Below are 17,994 nucleotides of genomic sequence, written 5' to 3'. Positions count from 1 at the left end.
TCAATAGGTGTCGCTCTCACGCTCTGAACGCGCTCCCACTCTTACGCTCCGCGCGCTCTCTGGCTCAAATTCTCACTATTTATAACTTAATTCTACCGCTCTCACGCTCCCGTTCTTGAATTCGCTCTCGCTCCCGCTTTATGTGACTTAGCTCCCACTTTGTGAAATTTAAGTTTCTGACTCTACCCTTCTCTGAACAATCACGTGTACAAAAGAGATAGCCTGAATTCAGTTCTAGCTTGAACCAACTTCTCACAAAAGATAAGATAAAATAGAAGACATTTTCTTCAACTCAATGTTGGGTTTCAATGAACCAGATAAATCGATTCTTTAGATTCCCAAAGAGTCCCTGAACTCAGACTAGTGGACAAGTTTCGTATAAAGCCCAGAGTGTAAGTATTAGAAGCCCATTTGTAGCCTGGCCCAACTTTTAGAGCCTGTCCTTTTTGAAACGTAAAAAAGTGTCCTGTATAACTACTTATTTGTACCAAGCCCAAAGAGGGAGTATTTTTTTTTTTTTTCTTCATGGGATTGTGTGTGTGTGGTTCGGTTTCAAGAGTGAATCGGTTCTAACTTGTCCTAAAATTGATTCAATCCAAACCGTGTACACCCTAATGAGAAGGCACCAATTGGTGTAAAAGCAGAATATACATGTATGGTTGTGTTTGTATTCTGAGCCTTGTGAGTCATGATCAACACTGTCCATGTTGTGCTTATGCTCAAGTTTTACAGGGTTATGAAATTGAACCAAACTAAAACCTTCAGTAAAACCTCTTCAAACAATATTCCTCAAAATTGTTTAGATCTAACATTGAGCATTAAATAATCAATGATAAAAGTTACATTAATTCCTGTACCATATACATGCAGAATGCTTGAATATGAATATGAAATGTCCAGCACTTTAATTCAAATTAATTATATTATTACTTCAAAACAAGTAGAGTTCTCATAAGAAACATTATGCTAAATAAAGACATTGTTTTGCTCTACAAAATAAAATAAAAAGATTAAGCAATATGAATATTTAGCAATGTCCATGCAACATATAGCTGACACATTACCGAGTCCATGTAACATAGGTTAAAATCAACAATAGCAAGACACTGCATTGTAACCTAGGATAAAAGCAACAAGAGCAAGACACTGTATAGAGTAACGACGTTTCCGCATCACCCTTTGCACTTCTCTGAACCTAAAAAGAAAAAGGAAAAAGAGAACCATTTACCCTTCCCAGCGAATAAAAATTTTATTTTCTGACATGAATTTTCCCTAGTTGCAAAGTTAATATAAATGAGAGATGAATATTGCATAATAAAATGACTTGATGAATGAGGCAATCTAAAATATAAAATAAAAATGCTGGTTTATTTAGAAACCAGATTGTGGCAAGTTTTGTCACAAGGGTATGCACAGTCGATGGCCATAGTCCCTTCTCGACCGAAATACCAATCTCCAACAGCTAGCGCAATCCCCTGCACAATATGGAACATTTGATATTATTAGATAGTTCATAACTCTTTAGTTGATGAGACTACCTATGTAACGAGAGCACAAAGACAAGTGTTGATATTGTTCACAAACAATCACAGAAAATAATACAAAATAAGAATAAAATAAAATAAAAAAAATCACAAGCAAACAAAAAAATGCTATTTATTGGTTCAACAAGATATGAGAAGAGAAGATTAAAGTCTACGAAAAGAAATCAAAGGTGTCTGCAAAAGCATTTAATCACTCAAACCTTACTCTCAAACCTCTCTGAGTCTCTGAACTCTCTACGAATAACTGTCTGCCAATAATGAATAACCTAAGATATCTATTTGTTGAATCGTATACCATTCATTATTAGACAATAATTAGAATTCCCTATTATTGAAGGTCAAGAGCTTAAGTACTTTCACAAAACAAAATAAATTTCAAACAAAAACCTGGTCAGAAAGGTACTTGAAAATATCAAAATAGCTTATCTGACAAGTAAGAGATATTTTTAGATAATAATTAAGAAAAACGCAGTTAAGACTTATTGTAGTGGTGATAAGGTTACCTTTATATTGGTTCAATTTCTGGTGTACTTTATCTTTTCCAAATAAAATATATAATGGAAAGCAAATAACAGCAATTACATTTTACGGGAAAACATAATACTTAAAAATATCAGCTAACAAATAGCATCAGAGTTGGTTCACATACGCACGCATGCACGCACACAGAGAGGTGCAGTTGTAATTCCTTTTCCCGTTGGGATTTTAAACCTCCTCTCATGCTATCTATAGCTGATCATTTCTTAAGACTCGCTCATCTTTTAATATATATCATTTATGTTTCTGTGCAGTGTTTTAAGAGATTAAAATAGAATGTGCAAAGTTAGGCATTGTAAGCTCTAGACTCATGAGTAAACCTCAAAACAATATATGCTACGTAAAACTTTGAGAAGCATTAGAGATTTTAAAAAATCTTAGGTGTGTTAATTTCACCCTTAATGAATAGACACAAGACCATAAAAAGCTACTGTCCACGCAGTGATGTCTCAAAGAGGCATAAACTAAGGACATCTACTCAATGGCTTCAGCATAATTTATCCAGCTCCTTTAGTGGATTACTTGGGATGCTCTCCTAAAATGAGAATTATAATAAGTTAAAATCTTAATAACCCTATAAGGTTGTAGGCCTCTTCATTTGTAAGCGTGTGTCTGAGTGCACGTGTAAGGAAATAGATGTTAACGTACTTGCACAATCTTCATGTGCAAGCTTAAATTTCTACTTAATAAAAGTGTAGTAGGGGTTAATTGTAAGTTCTAACTAGTGAGAGAGGTTAACTGCGTCAGCTGTACCTTGCTGCCAATAAGAGGAGAATCATCAGCAAACCATGTATCCTGCCTTTCTGTCTGGCAATGAGCAAAACATGAATTTATGAACAATCCATTCTTTTCGGACGTCGAGAAGCCTTTTATCACATTCAGCATATAATTCCTGAATTCTGTTCCAAATAACGAAAAGAATTATGAAGATCAATTGATTAACCTCGTGTTATTTTAAGCTGATACAAAACTCAATATTTGAGCTATTTCATATATGAAATCACCTTGCAGAAACTGGATTTGGGAATCAGAACAACTTGCATAGTTCCTTTTGCATTCAAGCCAATTGCCATGAGGATCGGCTGATGAGGGAGCTAAACTGGCCTGGACCTGAATTTTTAGGAGGAGGGGGGAGGGGGGGGGGGGGGGGGGGGTGGGGGGGTTTGGGGGAGAGATGTTCAATTTATCAAACCAGCCATTACAGTTATTCAACTGCTAATTTACAAGGCAACTTATTGCCCAATCCTGGACAAAAGCCAGACTTGGGTAGGCTAGCATGTAGTGTCTAAGTCTCTACGCAGCCTAGACATTTCAGTGCATCATTCAGTGAATTTTAAAATCCACGAAAAGAAATGTTACCTGCCATGCATCATAGGCAGCATTAAGAAGAAATAATGGGGTTTTGACGTTGGCAATCAAATTTTGCGGGAAGAAGCACTGCAAAAAAAAATATATATGTATATATATATAATTATTATATATACGAAGACAAGGTGAGTTTGATAGCATATAAGTGGTAACAGAATTTTATGTGCATGTATGTGCTGAGAGAAGTAAAGAAAAGATGAAAAGCTCACTGAAGTTGGATCAAGTTGGCTAGTACAAGTACTTGGCAGGATCTTTTGCACCCCCTGTGGTAATTATACAAATTTCCATCAGTAAACATGAAAGAATGATGGATGATTACACTTAAAGAAGAAATAACTGGGAACCCATGATTCAGAAGTTATTTGACAAGCATGGCATTTGACTTTTAATTGCTGATGATGTCAACTATCAGGTTTTTTGAGGTTTTCTACCACTAGAGCATGACTCACTTTATTAAAATATTACAATTCTGAGTTCAATGTAACATGAAGGTTTCTTTTTTCCCCTGCTTAATCATTTATTATTATTATTTTTATTTTTTATTTTTTGACACCATGTTACTCTACCCCTTCATTAAATCTTACTATTTGTAAATTGGAAGCCTATTAATTTATTTGCAAAGTACAATTATAACTAATGATATAATTCTTATCTAACTGTTGCAAAGTACAATTATAACTAATGATATAATTCTTATCTAACTGCACTTCAACTTCTACTGTAGTCTTAGAATCTTAGAGCAGCCATTGACATAATATCCAAGTGCATGTTAAGCACTTGAAAGCAATAAGGCCACATTCCTACAAGTTCCCTAGAAAATTCTTGCTTAATAATCTCCATTTTACCAGTTGTGTAGCCGCAGACTTGTAGTTAAGACTATATCAAAATTTATGTGAAAGGTTGAACAAATTGTTGCACAGCAGTATAAATAAAGGTACAATAATGTAAGACATAGGGCTAATGTGAACCTGCTAGCATGTACACTGAACCCCCATTCCAACGCTCACTAGAAGAGGAGGATCAGCTAGTGCATAACACCAATAAAATAAAGCATGGGTTGAGATTCTGGTCCATCCTTTACACACTTATTCATGCTACCCTCTATCGCGCAATAGTGCCAGAATAATTTTCAACCACAGTTATGGAAAAACCTGATAGCATGTATACAAAACCCCCATCCCAGCGCTCACTGGAAGAAGAGGATCACCCGGTGCGTAAGACCATTAAAATAAAGCAGGATTGAGATTCTGATACATCCTTGCAAAGCCCACTTGGTAAGGCTACCCGCTACCGCGTAATAGCCCCAAAATGGATTTCAACCATGGTTATGGAATAAAACTTTGCTGATGAGATCCTGTCCATGGATTATAGAGGAGCAAGGTTTGGAGGTGATGCTTCTAGTTCAAACCCTACGGTTGGAAACCGGATTCTAAAGGTTCGTTGTTGTCAGACAATGATGGTGATAGGGAAATTGTGTTTCAGTCAATCAAGAGGGTTAGCCCTCTGTTCACCACTCCAAGTATATTAAACTTCACATCAGGAAACTGATGAAGAATGCATTGACTGAAAGCAATAGGAAAGATGGTGGGGTGTAAGTTTCTCTGTAGCAGCATTGAGAGAATTAGGTCTGAAGAGAGTTAAACTGGTAATTTGAGTTGTAGACTTCTACTATTTCTGCTTCTGACAATCATCCAACTATACCAAGGTTCCCTCTGAAGGTCTATAGGTAGTGGCACGTTATTACCTCAAAATTTTGCCTCATGTCTTTGTAGTTCCACTCTAGGATGCTCCACGCTAGAAAATGGCATCGATAAGGCAAAGAGAATTGACACAGCAACAGTTGATGTGAGTAAAGGCAAATTTACCTGTTGTGATTGGTATTGACCTAAACAAGCCGCTTTGCCTCAAGTCAAAACCAATGCAGCTTGTGTCTTTAACAGTGTAGCAAACTTAGTTATCTGGATGAGAATGGCCAGACAAACCAGTTGCAGAGGTCACAATCAAGCAAGGGAACAACTCCAATTCGACGGGGGCAAAGTGAGTCAAACAGAACGAGTAGAGGGCCTTAGACAGCAGGCAAAGCTGCCCCATCACATACAGGTATTGGATGCCAGTAATGGACACATGCCAATGTGATTATATGAAAGTGAAACTCACACAAAAAGGGAGCCCCAAGGAGTGGGAAAAACTAACTTGGTAAATTAGGCTGTAGAATGGTTAATGAACTCCTACTATTTGGACCAAACTTCTAGCTTGTGTTAGAATTGAATATTCTTCCAGCTTCAGCCACAGATTACCAATGTTTCCTATGCTTATGAAAGCATTCTATCAGCTAGGAACCTTCTTAAGGCAGGAGATATGGAAGGTGGGTGATGGTACCTCCATCAAATGCTGCACTTGTCATTGGGTTGATGAAGAGCCTCTGATGGAACAACCCCTTGGCAGATCTTCCTCCACGGTAGGCAGACTTGTTATAAAAGGAGGATTACACACGGCTATACCTTAAATCTAGACAGCCTGAACCCTTTGGCGCCCCATCACTAACTGATAAGTTAGTAGGAAAGTAAGAATCTCCCGGAGTTAAGACCTTTATTTGGAAAACTGCAAAAGAAGAATTTCTTATTGGTACAGGGTCACTAGACATGACCAGATCCTACTTGCCCTAGACGTTCCAAATGCATGAAGATTCCTTACATGCCTTTGGGAAATGTTCCGTTGCTAGAGTTGTCTGGGATAGGGTGAACACCATGCCTCCTTTTATTATAAACTCCTGCTTTCCTGGTTTTATCCAAAATCCCCTTATGCCCAAATTTAAGCCTCCATTCACAGTGACTGGCCCACCACCTTTGCAATATGTGTTTGGCATCTCTGAAACAGAAGGAAAGAGGCTTTATTTGCCCCCTCATCTCTTCTTCTCTCCAACCCTGTTCATTTTTCTACATGTTATTACCTAAGAAGTTGATACAGGTTATCCAAGCCCAAGTATGAGCACAGAATTACTTCTGCAACAAGGTCAACTCAGATGGAACCTCTGTCTCCAATCCAGGAGCCACCTGCTGCTGGGAGTTTGATTCCATCTTCCCGAAGGTATATGGATGATTGGCTTTAAATGAATTTCAGAGTCTGTTCTAGCATCACAAAAAATTTTGAAGGAATTTGACAAGCCCTTTATGCTTGTTTGGAGAATTTAGGAAATCGAGATGCAAAACAGATGACCAGGCTTCTATTTCTTTGATCCAAACATCAGATAGAGACTTGGATACAAAAGGAGCTCCAATTTCAGACTATCAAAATGTCTTTAGCAGAAATTAGGAGTGCAGGCTGATCTCTGCTTTTAGAGAGCCAATTTCCGTAGGTATGGTCTTGCGAAATTGGTTCTTGACAGGAATAGGCCAAGTCTATCTTCATACAAGCCAAGAGGTAGTTCTGTCACCTCTTACTGAAGAATGGGAGTGGAGCTGCAGCTCCAAAGCACTTTTAGCTTCTTAATCTTTTCTTTTTTTGTTCTTTTTTTTTTCCCCTTCCCAAAAAAAGAAAAAGGAAGCACAGGCAAAGTCGATATATATCATGAGACAAACAACGATTTTTTACAACTATATCTCTCTAGATTGTGCATTTAAGGGCAACACATTTGTGGCTTCAAAATTTCAAGAAGTTACAAAAACAAATGCAATTTGAATTTTGATTAAATATATTCTTGAACTCGAATTAATGTTTAGGTTTAAAATTTCAACACATTACCCCCAGTTGACTGCGACTCAACCATAGGTAAACCAAATTGAAGTTCGGAATCTTGGTATGTACAGTTGGTCATAAACTTTAAATAGTATAAAAGAACAGGAAATGTAAAATTTTAAGTACCTGCAAGCTAACCACGCCTCCAAAGAAATTCCTCAGGGTGTGCCCACCAGCAACATCAGCTCTATATAAATCCAGCAACGGCCATTATAGAAACATAAAATTCCAATAACTAGGCCAAGAAGCAAGAAGCATACACACATACAAGTTCCATAGGTACTTACGCATCAAGGAATAATCCAGCATCACTCAAGCACTTGACTTTAGTACCAGTAGGAAATAAATCACTGAACTCATCACAGTGCAATATAGAAGCTAGACCCCCAGCAGAGCAACCAGAAAGAAGAGCCTGAAACACACCCATTATATAACATGAAGAATAATGGTGGGAAGAAATAAATTTGGAAATTTTATTAAATATAAAACCTGGTTGGCATTGCGCATCCCCTTTGACATTAAATCTTCCATGGCAGCCAACCATATACGTTGTCCTCTGAATTGCAGTTGTTCAGCCTAAAAATAAAAATAAGTACTTAGTACTAAGAACATGGGTCAGGACTTAGCGCAAAGGTAAAAGCTCGGATTGACAATGTGAGGATGCGAGTTCAAGTTTGAGAGCAGCCACTTCGTGCAAAAATAATGCCAAAAGATAGGTTTGTCTCCAATCTTCCCCTCCTAGCACTTCACGAAAGCAGGTCAACATTGGATAATACTTTTTGCAAGTTAGTGTCCAATCTACCCCTCCAAGCACCACTTATTAGTGTTGTGAGTCAACAAGGAGACTTGAGTCCGTGAAGTTAAGGTTCAAGGACGAACGGGATACTACCTGACCTACTACTGGCTGTTACTGAGACTTACTACGTAGGTGTTCTCTATGGACTTCCATATTTTCTGTGTCTTCTTTATCAGCGAAAAAATAAATTCTTTTGATTTGCAAAAATAAATGTTTAGTACTATAATTTGGAAAGATCATAACAACATTTTAGCTGTCAGAATATGCAAAGTAGCTGGTAGGAAAAAGATCCACTGTCATGGCCCAAACCTGCACTGATTAGATGTAGGATTTCGTGGGTCAAGAAGCTGATTGTCATTTGCTATCTCTTCCAAGTAATCATTAACTTCAATTTCTCACGTATCCAGTTGTACAATGTTATTATGGCTGAAGACTAGCCTAAAGAACACACACACACACACATAATATGTATAAAAACACCTGTTTTATCATCACATATCAAGAGAAGATCACATGTAATTAAGCAAAAACCTAAAAATCCATTTTTAAGGGAGCAATGTTAATCCCAGAAACATAATTCTGTGATTTCTTCATTATCATAATTACAGCAAATCTAGAGAATTTTATTTGGCAAGTCATCTAAAGAAAATAGACAACATAAACTGATTTAGTCCAGACAAATATTTTCCACAAACCTCATGCCCCTATGCACCATTTGATTACCAAAAAAATAGGAGGAAAAGAAAATAACCTTAATATATAACATTTTAAAATTATCCGGGATCAGAATGTTGGCTGTAAGGTCCGAGGTTTCATTTCTTCTGTTCCAATTTTTGGAAGCCAAAAAGACATCGCAATCAATCATACATGAAAAATAGAAAACAGAGATATTCAAACCAACCTTATCTTCACCATCCCCTGCAAAGGAAGCACCATCACAATAACGAAGCTTTACTCTATTCCAGTTGAAAAAATCTGGCACATAGAAACCCCATGGAGTGAGAAAACTTTCAGTCATGTGCAAAGGCCAAACAGAAGCAATAACTACAACAACAACATTGACGACGATGACGACAACAATACTAATATTAACAACAACTTGAACGAAAAAGTGGATTTGCATTTGAAGATTTGAGATAAGTAGTTTGAGAGAGAACCTGGATTTTCTTCAGCCTTGTTGCTCAGTATTCCTGTAAATGGTATCTGCTTTTCCATATGGTTTGATGATCCACGCCGAGTTGTTTTGCGGTAAACACAAGATCTAATGGTATTACACCATCCTCCACCCTGCAACAAGATGTTTCACAAAGTTGGGTTCTCAACCAAGGACAGCATTAGATTTAATTGAAAAGATCTGCAGCATGACTTCTGTTACCCATAAATTTGCATACATGAAAAATTGAATAATACTAAAACTGAAAGTACTTATCAAAAAAAACAAAAGAATAATACTAAAACCGAAGATGGATAATATTTCCTACATGATTGATAGGTATATAACTTGTCATCTAAGATGTTTCAAAACTTGTCTTGCAAATAAGATAGGATTGAGAATTTCAAGAAAAATTCTTAAATATACTTGCACCGAGAATGAATGACAGCAAAATAATTACTTTAGGTGAGCCAAATGCAATGCTTGTAAGTTGTAACACACTGCTAAAAACTATAAAATCACTTCATCGTTCTCTGCAGTCTAAACTAAACTACTATATACTTTTTTTATTCTTTTTTAAGGTCATCAAAACAGCATAAAATGTTTTTTAGATTTACGAGCTCTGGTTGCCACAAGAAATACTAATTCTTTATAATGGAAATAATTAATTTTATCAAAATTCTAGCATTCCAGACACTAGAATCCCAGGACTTATAAAGAACTATAGATCTAATTGTGTTATTAATGATGTATTAATAGCTTACAATAGAATGATTTGTAAAGCTGTCACACAAACCTCCAACTGTATGAGCCAACTATTTGCCCCTGAACCATATCCACGATGTATATGATAACCAGGTAATGTTCCATCCAAACAGACTGTAAAAGTAAAACACACAAGGAAAAGGGGATTAGATCATTAAAGTTTGTAGCATACGAGCTTAGAGTCAAGATCTGAGATTGATATAGTTTTTTCACCGGGTGGTTTTGCTTTGGAGAGAGATTAATAGAATAAAAGAGGGAGACATTAATGGCCAAAATAGAGGAGATGAAATTGGTGTGGAACATGAGAATGAGGGACAGAGAATTTGGAAAAGAAAAGAGAATATTTGATAGAAGAAAGGGGTTGAAAAGCCTAAGGCTAAACATTTTTAACAATTTTAGAGGGGTAAGTTCACAACTTTTAAAATTAATATACATAATCAAAAAAACAAAAATCAAAAATCAAAAATCAAAAAACCCATTGGACTATATGTGGCTCCTCCACTACATATAAGAATAAATTTACCATGTAAAATTAAAAGTGAGAGTTTCTCACATACACAAGAGGGACACCCAATAAACAAATGATTTTTTTTTTCGAAAATTACCCAATAAACAAATGATGTTATCTTTAATTGTGTGAGAGAGATGCAAGCATCTAGAAAACGGGTATGAAAAAAGGTCACCAATTAGATCACTCAACTGGTGTAAGAATGTGAATTACACAAAATAAATAAAATCACCAATGCAAAAACAAGAGACTTATGAAAGTTATTTTGAATATAGAAAATAAATATAATGAAAAATAATCCGCCCGTGAGATTAAAAAATAAAAAATTAGTGAATAAAAATATACAATGGGTAAAATCTAATTTCTGATATCACGAGCAAGCATATTCACAAGTGGGTATCACACGGACAAGACAATGATACATGATTTTCAACTAAAATAAATTACAAAAAAAATAAAAAATAGTGGAATCAACACAATGTAGATATAGATCAAGCGACAATATGTGAAGTAACAAAGAAATCAGCATAAAAATTCAGACACACAATTCTAGAGAGATCAATACCAGCTCCTTTGGCATTAGCTCCTTGAATAAGGGTGAGGCCTATCATAAGAGGATTATCACCAGTAGCAGCAGCAGAGATTCCATAAAAGGACTCCAAAAATGGTAGTTCTGTTTTGTTGAAATAATCATACTCATGACCATCAACAACCCATCTGCTACACATTAATCCACTAACGATTACAACCCACAAACACACAATCTTCGTCATGGATATGCTACTCTCACTCGACTGTGTGTGTATGTTTGTGAGACAGAAAACAAATCAACCCCTATGCTATTATTCCATTACAGAAAAGCATGTGTGTGTGACTGTGTGTGAGAGAAAGCGAAAGAGAGCAAAACACGGAAACAATAATCTGATTCCGGAGGGAGGAAAGTAAAAGAAGATAATAGAGAGAGAAAGTAATGAATGTTGTGAGCTAAGTATTGACAATGGTGTTTTTGCCGGGCATTTTAAAGAATATTTACTTTTTTTATTTACTTTTAACATTGAATAATAATAATTGTACTGAACGCATGTTTCGAATCCTATATGAACCTTTTCAGAATTGAAGAGGGGAAAAGCTAAACTCACAGCTGATAGGGAGTGATTGAAACAACAGGCACTGCATCACCGTTGGATGTGAATACAGTATTCGGTCAATAGGTCATCAAACTGTTGTGCTTTTGGTAAGTCACCCATCTTTAAATGGGATTAAATAATATATGAATCATTCACGTAATTACTGCTGGTACTAATTAATATGCCCAAATCAGGTTTACATTGAATTTGACAGAAATCAAGTACTAGGATATGTTATATGTATAATGATTTGAAGCCCCAAAGTGGCAAATCTAATTTATGTAAGTGAGAGAGACATCTTATGAATTATGATGTCATTAATTTGCCATACAAATACTAGTTATTATTCACATTAAATTAATTAGATACGTCACTTGTCATTTTCCTCGTAAGAGATAATCTATTTAATAAGAGATTATTATTGAATGAGATAGGCTTTTAAAATAAGATTTAGAATAGACTCCTTAGGATGGCAATTTGTCCCGTGAGGACGGATACCCGCCCCACTCCACCTTCTTTATATCAATTTTGGGAGGTTGTATAGTTTATTTGGGCCGAAATGGGTTTTATTAATGAAAATCAGTGCGAGTTCGGAGCAAGGGTAAAGGTAAGTCATCCTGTCCCGTTTAGTTAGGTAAATTATTAAATTAATTTTATTTTATTAGTATATATAGTTAGTTCTAGAAATCTAAAATTACATTCATTCACTTTCTTAACCATTCTAGAGAAAAAGGCCCCTTGTTTAGGCTGTTTGGGAATAAGGACAACGTGAAAATTTCTAAACAATTGAGGGGAAGAAAAGGGAAGGATAAACCTGTCCAAAATTGCCGCATTGCCATCCATTGAGTCCTTAGTCATCTCATTTAATAGATTAAATTAGACAGCATTGTGACATATTACCAAAAAACGTTGGTCACTTTGAACCATTGCTAAAACTAACTTAAATCACTTTACAGCCTAAATTATTGTGACAACTTGTGTCCGTAAATGGACATATATGATAACAAGAAAGAGTTGCAATCCACTTCCTGGTCATTGTCTCTCTTAATTGTTTAATGTCGTTTAATGCATGCTGAAATGCACACCACTTCCTTGAGAAAACGATAGTTGTTTGGTAGTTCACATAGGTTAATTGGCTTTTGTACTTGTTGGTTCAACTGCGTAGATATTTTTTATTTTGCACAGTATTCTTAGTTTTCATTAAAATGAAAGTGACGTGAGACGGCACAATCACTCATTTTTTAGACTATGCATCTTGATTTAATTTTCATGAGCTCTTCATTTTTTTCAGCTAAAAATTATTTCTAATATCATTTATAACAATTTACTCAATCTGTATAGATATTATTCTCCATATTTTCACATTTAAAAGATCTCCACGTATACAATGATTAGAGAGTTGATATACATGGTGAAGGCCAAATGACGATGACCGAAATTTTGAATTGTATTATGCTACTAATATCACAATTTTTAAAAAATATTTGTTGAAAGACTCACACTGTGTGTTATGTGACGTGTGATTCTTCTTTCTTTTATGTTACTTATTTCGTGTGTTACTGTTGACGTGGACCACACTTGTTATTCATTTTTTATCCTATTATAATCCTGTGGTTACAAATCATTTTACTTCTCAACACAGAGGACCTACTACTTAGTGGTACCAGAACGACCGACGAAATACCATGTTGAAGATGTTCAGGGGCAAATTTGGAATTGAATAAATATGAATGAAGCCCAATATAAACTAGAGAATTAGAGAAGTCGATCTTATAAGGCTTACACAGCTCTTACACTCTTATTAAGATGAAGTAATTCCATAACCAAATAAATTAAATTGAACAAGTAAGAATAATGAACTTATCATGAACCAAAATAATTATAGAGTTAATTTATTCTTATAATATTTATATTGCGAGAATAATCTAACCGTGAACGAGTTTTCTAATGTCAGGAGAATATACAAACAAATTTATTTATAACTAAAATTATGTTTGATTGTATAAAATTAAAATTTGTAGAATTAAAAAAAAGTGATTAGAAAAACTAAATTAAATTTCTTTTCAATTTTTACAAATTTTAATTTTAAAATTCAAATTCTATACCATCAAACACAATTTAAAAATGAGGGGATGGTCAAGACCTGCCGACAGTTGAGTGAAACAAAGAGGCTAAAATCAAAAGACTGAGCCAACTTTTGATGACTTTCCCAATTATGATGCAAAGCTTGATTTGATTGATAAAATAAACATAACACTCTCGTTTTTCACTGGTGGTTCCAGCTTTTGATCTGTACTACTTTATTTATAGGGCTATGCTACCCTCTTATTATATTGATTTCTTCTTTTGTTTTTCTCTTTAATCTGTGTTATTTTCTTTTAGATTTTTTTATTCTCAACAAAAAGACAAAGAAAGTCCACAACCCTTTATAAACATTCACATATAAATTGTATGATGTCATGTTTTGATTATTTGTGGTCGATTTGGACGAATACCTATTTAAATCGATCAAAAGAATTGGTTCATAAAAATGTGTAATCACAGACAAATCGATTGATACAACGAATTATGATACACATATTAATGTTTCAATTCTATAAATACACGGCAAATACTACAATCAATTAATTTGTCTTAAATATTTGTGTATGTATCATTTGCCCAACGAGTGAAAAATAAAACCAATGTGTTAAATGGCTAGAATAGAGTAAGAACTGAGTTAAAGTGTAAACCAAAAAAAAAAAAAATTTTTTTTTTGTTTTTTCGCCATTACAAAATTTGAAGAGGATTAAATAATAACAATGATAATGAGTATGGCAATCGGCTAGCAAGAATCAGAAGTGTATGTATACATATTGTAGAGAATAAAGCAATACATATTGTAGAGAATAAAACCACAAAAAATCGAGTTGAAATATTTCATCAAAGTTGATACACACAGAAAAACACACATACCCATAATATATATATATATATATATATATATATGTACGTACATGTCATCTTCAAAGAACATGTCTTGGTCAAATTTTTACGATGACGTAACATCAACACAGGAGAAAGCACGTGATCCCTAGGTCCCATGTCACATGTCGGGTCACTGAGTTGTTTTTGACTTTCGTCATGGACAATTACACCTTGTAAATCTTGGTCTTGGGCTGATGGTGGGAAGCTGATGGTGGGAAAGCATAGGGGCTGTTTGGAAAGTGGTTTTGGAATTACTCCCATTTTTTCTGGTTTTGCGATTTTTTATTTTATTTTATTTTTATTTTCATTGAATTGGTTTGTATAAAAAGGTTCACTTCATCTTAATCTTTAGACAAAAAGGTCAACTGAATTGGGCTCTTCCACGGTGTGATGAAAGATAAAGAAATATATTTTAGGAAAAATAATTGTATCATTTAGTTAGGGATTGTATTTTTATATGTCAGACCAGTAGATGATGGATTTTATAAACCATGGATATGGTCGCATTGGCATGACAACATGCTTCCATAACATATGTAACATTCATCGATGTAACATATTTTATATATTTTTTTTTTCGATAAATAAGTAATTCATTAAAAAAGAATGAAATTACAAGAAAGTCCTTCAGCCCATACAAAACTGGGCATGGAAATAAGAAGTAAAAAGTCCACTATAGTGGCCCAAAGAAACCTACAAGGAAGTCTTTAACCGAGCTAGGCCCAAATGCCCAAATATAACATTCTCCATCCATAGCATTAACTACCTTCAACCACATCCTCGGGTGGGATGACTCAACAAACCATGAAGAACCACACTACTAGTTATGGTCGGGAAAGGTGTTGAGAAGTTGGGATCAGTGGAAATGATGGTGGTGGTAGAGGTGGAGGATTTTGGGTGAGTTGAGTAGTTACAAAATGAAAGAAGGGATTTGACTGGTCAGGCTCATAAAAAGAATATGAGAGATTGCAATCTACTGCAATTTCTCTCTCAAAGGGGCATTCAACTTTCTTGACAGAGAATAGCTTCAGCCTGATTGCATTGATCACTGAGTTCATTGTTTGACCTAGAGGTAATGAGGTATTTCTAAACATATTTTATATTAAAGAAACAAAACTCGTGTAACATATTTTATATGATATTGTAACAATATTAAATAAAAAATTCACTACTACTACATCGCAAGTTTAAAGTTATTGTTGCATTATTAATTTAAAAGCATTGGAACGTTACTAAACATAAAATTGCAATGGAGAAAATCCCGATTCCCATTAAAGGGGCTAGCCTAGGACTCAAAATAATAAAATGAATATAATTGAAATTTAATTTTCTTTAATTTTATATCCATATCCGTGGATAATTTAAGTCTGTTGGTTGGTGGCTCATGACTCATACATATTTTGCAGACACCCACCACACACACACACACAAAACATATATATATACATATTAAAGAGATTCCTTCCATCATGGGTGACATACATATGCCCATCAAAGTTTGAGAGGGCATGGCCCAGATATTTAATTTCGAAGCTTTCATTGGCTTCTTTTATGTCCTTTTGACACAATTATGAGCCATCACACTGTCGTAGGTAGGGTCTGATGTGCCCTCTCCAAGACAGGAGAGTGGCTTGGTGAAAGCAACCCAAGGTCCCAAACATCTACATCCTCCTTGACTCCACCAAAGTAATCATTTTGTGATTTCTATCAACGAAAAAAAATAATGTATTGGGACCGCCAAGAAAATCATACCCCTACTGTCATAATAAGAACTTGGGTGCGTTGGGCAGAGCGTGCACTGGTCTCACCTAAGTCCTACGTATTGTATTTGCGCAGACGCATATGATACGTATTGTTACGGGTCTAGAGATTTAGCACAGTGACACAGTCCGTACAGCACCAAGACATTGCTTTAGCTCGCGCAAGCGCCTTGATGGACCTGCCCTTCCAAGGATACATGCTGACTGGTTTCAACCTGCCTTGACCTCGTCAGGAGAACGGCTCCAGCTCCCGACCAGTTTGTACAGGGATGGCCAACTCCCTTCTTCATAGTCAAGTTCACGACCAGCGACAAGCTCCTCACACTGAACCGAGTCGACCTGCCTGAACTATGAAGAGGTTCCATCATGTGCTCCTGCACGTCCCTTCCCTAGAACCATTCCTAGTCAAACTCTGCTCTTTGCCAACCAAAATGCGTGTTTTCCATCCTCCAAGCGTCTTAGGAATCACTTCGTGACACTCTCCCCCACCCAAATCCTGCGATGCCCTCATCACAATGCGGAGCTTCACTACTGCGTCCACTCCCTTCCAAAGTCTGCCTCTATACGGTATGCTCGCTTTCCCACCATTGCTTCCTTGTGCAGCTCCCTGCACTACACTCGCCCAATGATAGGCCTCGGACCAAGGGGACATCCACTCCTCAATGACGTGACTTTTCTCCGTCATGCCGCCTCCACCACATCCCGAGCAAGCAAAGACCTTTTGCCAACTTGATGCTCACCCTTCACCATGGTTTGCATCACTCAAGGACTAAGCACGAACTTTGGTGCTCGCGACCCTCCGGCCCTCCAGTGCGCAACTTCAACGGACGCCTCTTCCTAGGGAGATGGAGGCTCTCCCCCCAACTGCATTGATTCCTCCTCATCGACGCAACTTCAGTGCACCGTCTTCATTCTCTGACCCCTCCCGGACCTACAAGGGGGCACCCCACCGTGCTTTACCCCAAGTCCTGCTCTGATACCATTTGTCACGGGCCTAGAGATTTGGCACAGCGGCACGACCCGTGCGGCACCAAGGCGTTGCTTCAGCTCGCGCAAGCGCCCTGGTCAGCCACCACGACCTGCCATTCTAAGGATACATGCTGACTGGTTTCGACCTGTCTTGGCCTCGTCAAGGGAACGACTCCAGCTCCCGACCAGTTTGTGCAGGAATGGCCAACTCCCTTCTTCATAGTCAAGTCCATGACCAGCGACAAGCTCCTCGCACTGAACTGAGTCGACCTGCCTAAACTCTGAAGAGGTTCCATCATGTGCTCCTGCACGCCCCTTCCCTGAAATCATTTCCAGTCAAACTCTGCTCTTTGCCAACTAACATGCGTGTCTTCCGTCCTCCAAGCATCTTAGGAATCACTTCGTGACAATATGGTACATATGAATTGATAATGCCAATGCAACGTGCACCTAACACACCCAGAACTATTATACTATTACTGATTTGATGATATTCACCTTTACTTTTAGAGATAAAAGAAACACGTACAAATTGGGTGATTGTGATTTGTCCAAAATTTTAAATTGTTAAGTAGAATTGATAACTGCATATATACAATCTCAACACCCTTTACAGTCAAATTTAATGTAGGACAAAATCCTCTAACAAGACACCACTAAACTGCAATCTTGGATTGCATTGTCAATATTTTACCATCTAACTTTTGTGCTTAATCATAGTGATAGTGGAAAAAAATATGTTAATTTAGCATATGATATCATGCA

At 36.5% G+C, this 17,994-nt stretch overlaps 1 protein-coding gene across 1 annotated transcript; it reads right to left on the bottom strand.

The window, feature by feature from the left end:
- Positions 1–903: 903 nt before the first annotated feature.
- LOC132294495 (pectin acetylesterase 12-like) lies at positions 904–11,410 on the bottom strand. Its single transcript, XM_059792375.1, has 13 exons — positions 10,972–11,410; positions 9,930–10,012; positions 9,138–9,267; positions 8,882–8,955; positions 7,674–7,760; positions 7,472–7,596; positions 7,311–7,371; positions 3,659–3,712; positions 3,441–3,518; positions 3,086–3,191; positions 2,835–2,980; positions 1,380–1,475; positions 904–1,195 (listed from the first exon to the last, which is right to left on the bottom strand). Exons 1-13 carry the CDS (start codon positions 11,177–11,179, stop codon positions 1,061–1,063), a joined length of 1,383 nt encoding a protein of 460 aa, XP_059648358.1. The 5' UTR covers positions 11,180–11,410; the 3' UTR covers positions 904–1,060.
- Between the last annotated feature and the right edge of the window lie 6,584 nt (positions 11,411–17,994).

Source organism: Cornus florida, unplaced genomic scaffold, assembly GCF_030987335.1.
Source record: "Cornus florida cultivar Cherokee Brave unplaced genomic scaffold, ASM3098733v1 CherokeeBrave_3.0.0_Hap2_Chr02, whole genome shotgun sequence".
NCBI lineage: Eukaryota > Viridiplantae > Streptophyta > Magnoliopsida > Cornales > Cornaceae > Cornus > Cornus florida.
The sequence above is the reverse complement of the archived record's forward strand: the minus strand, read 5'-3'. Positions and strand labels throughout refer to the sequence as shown.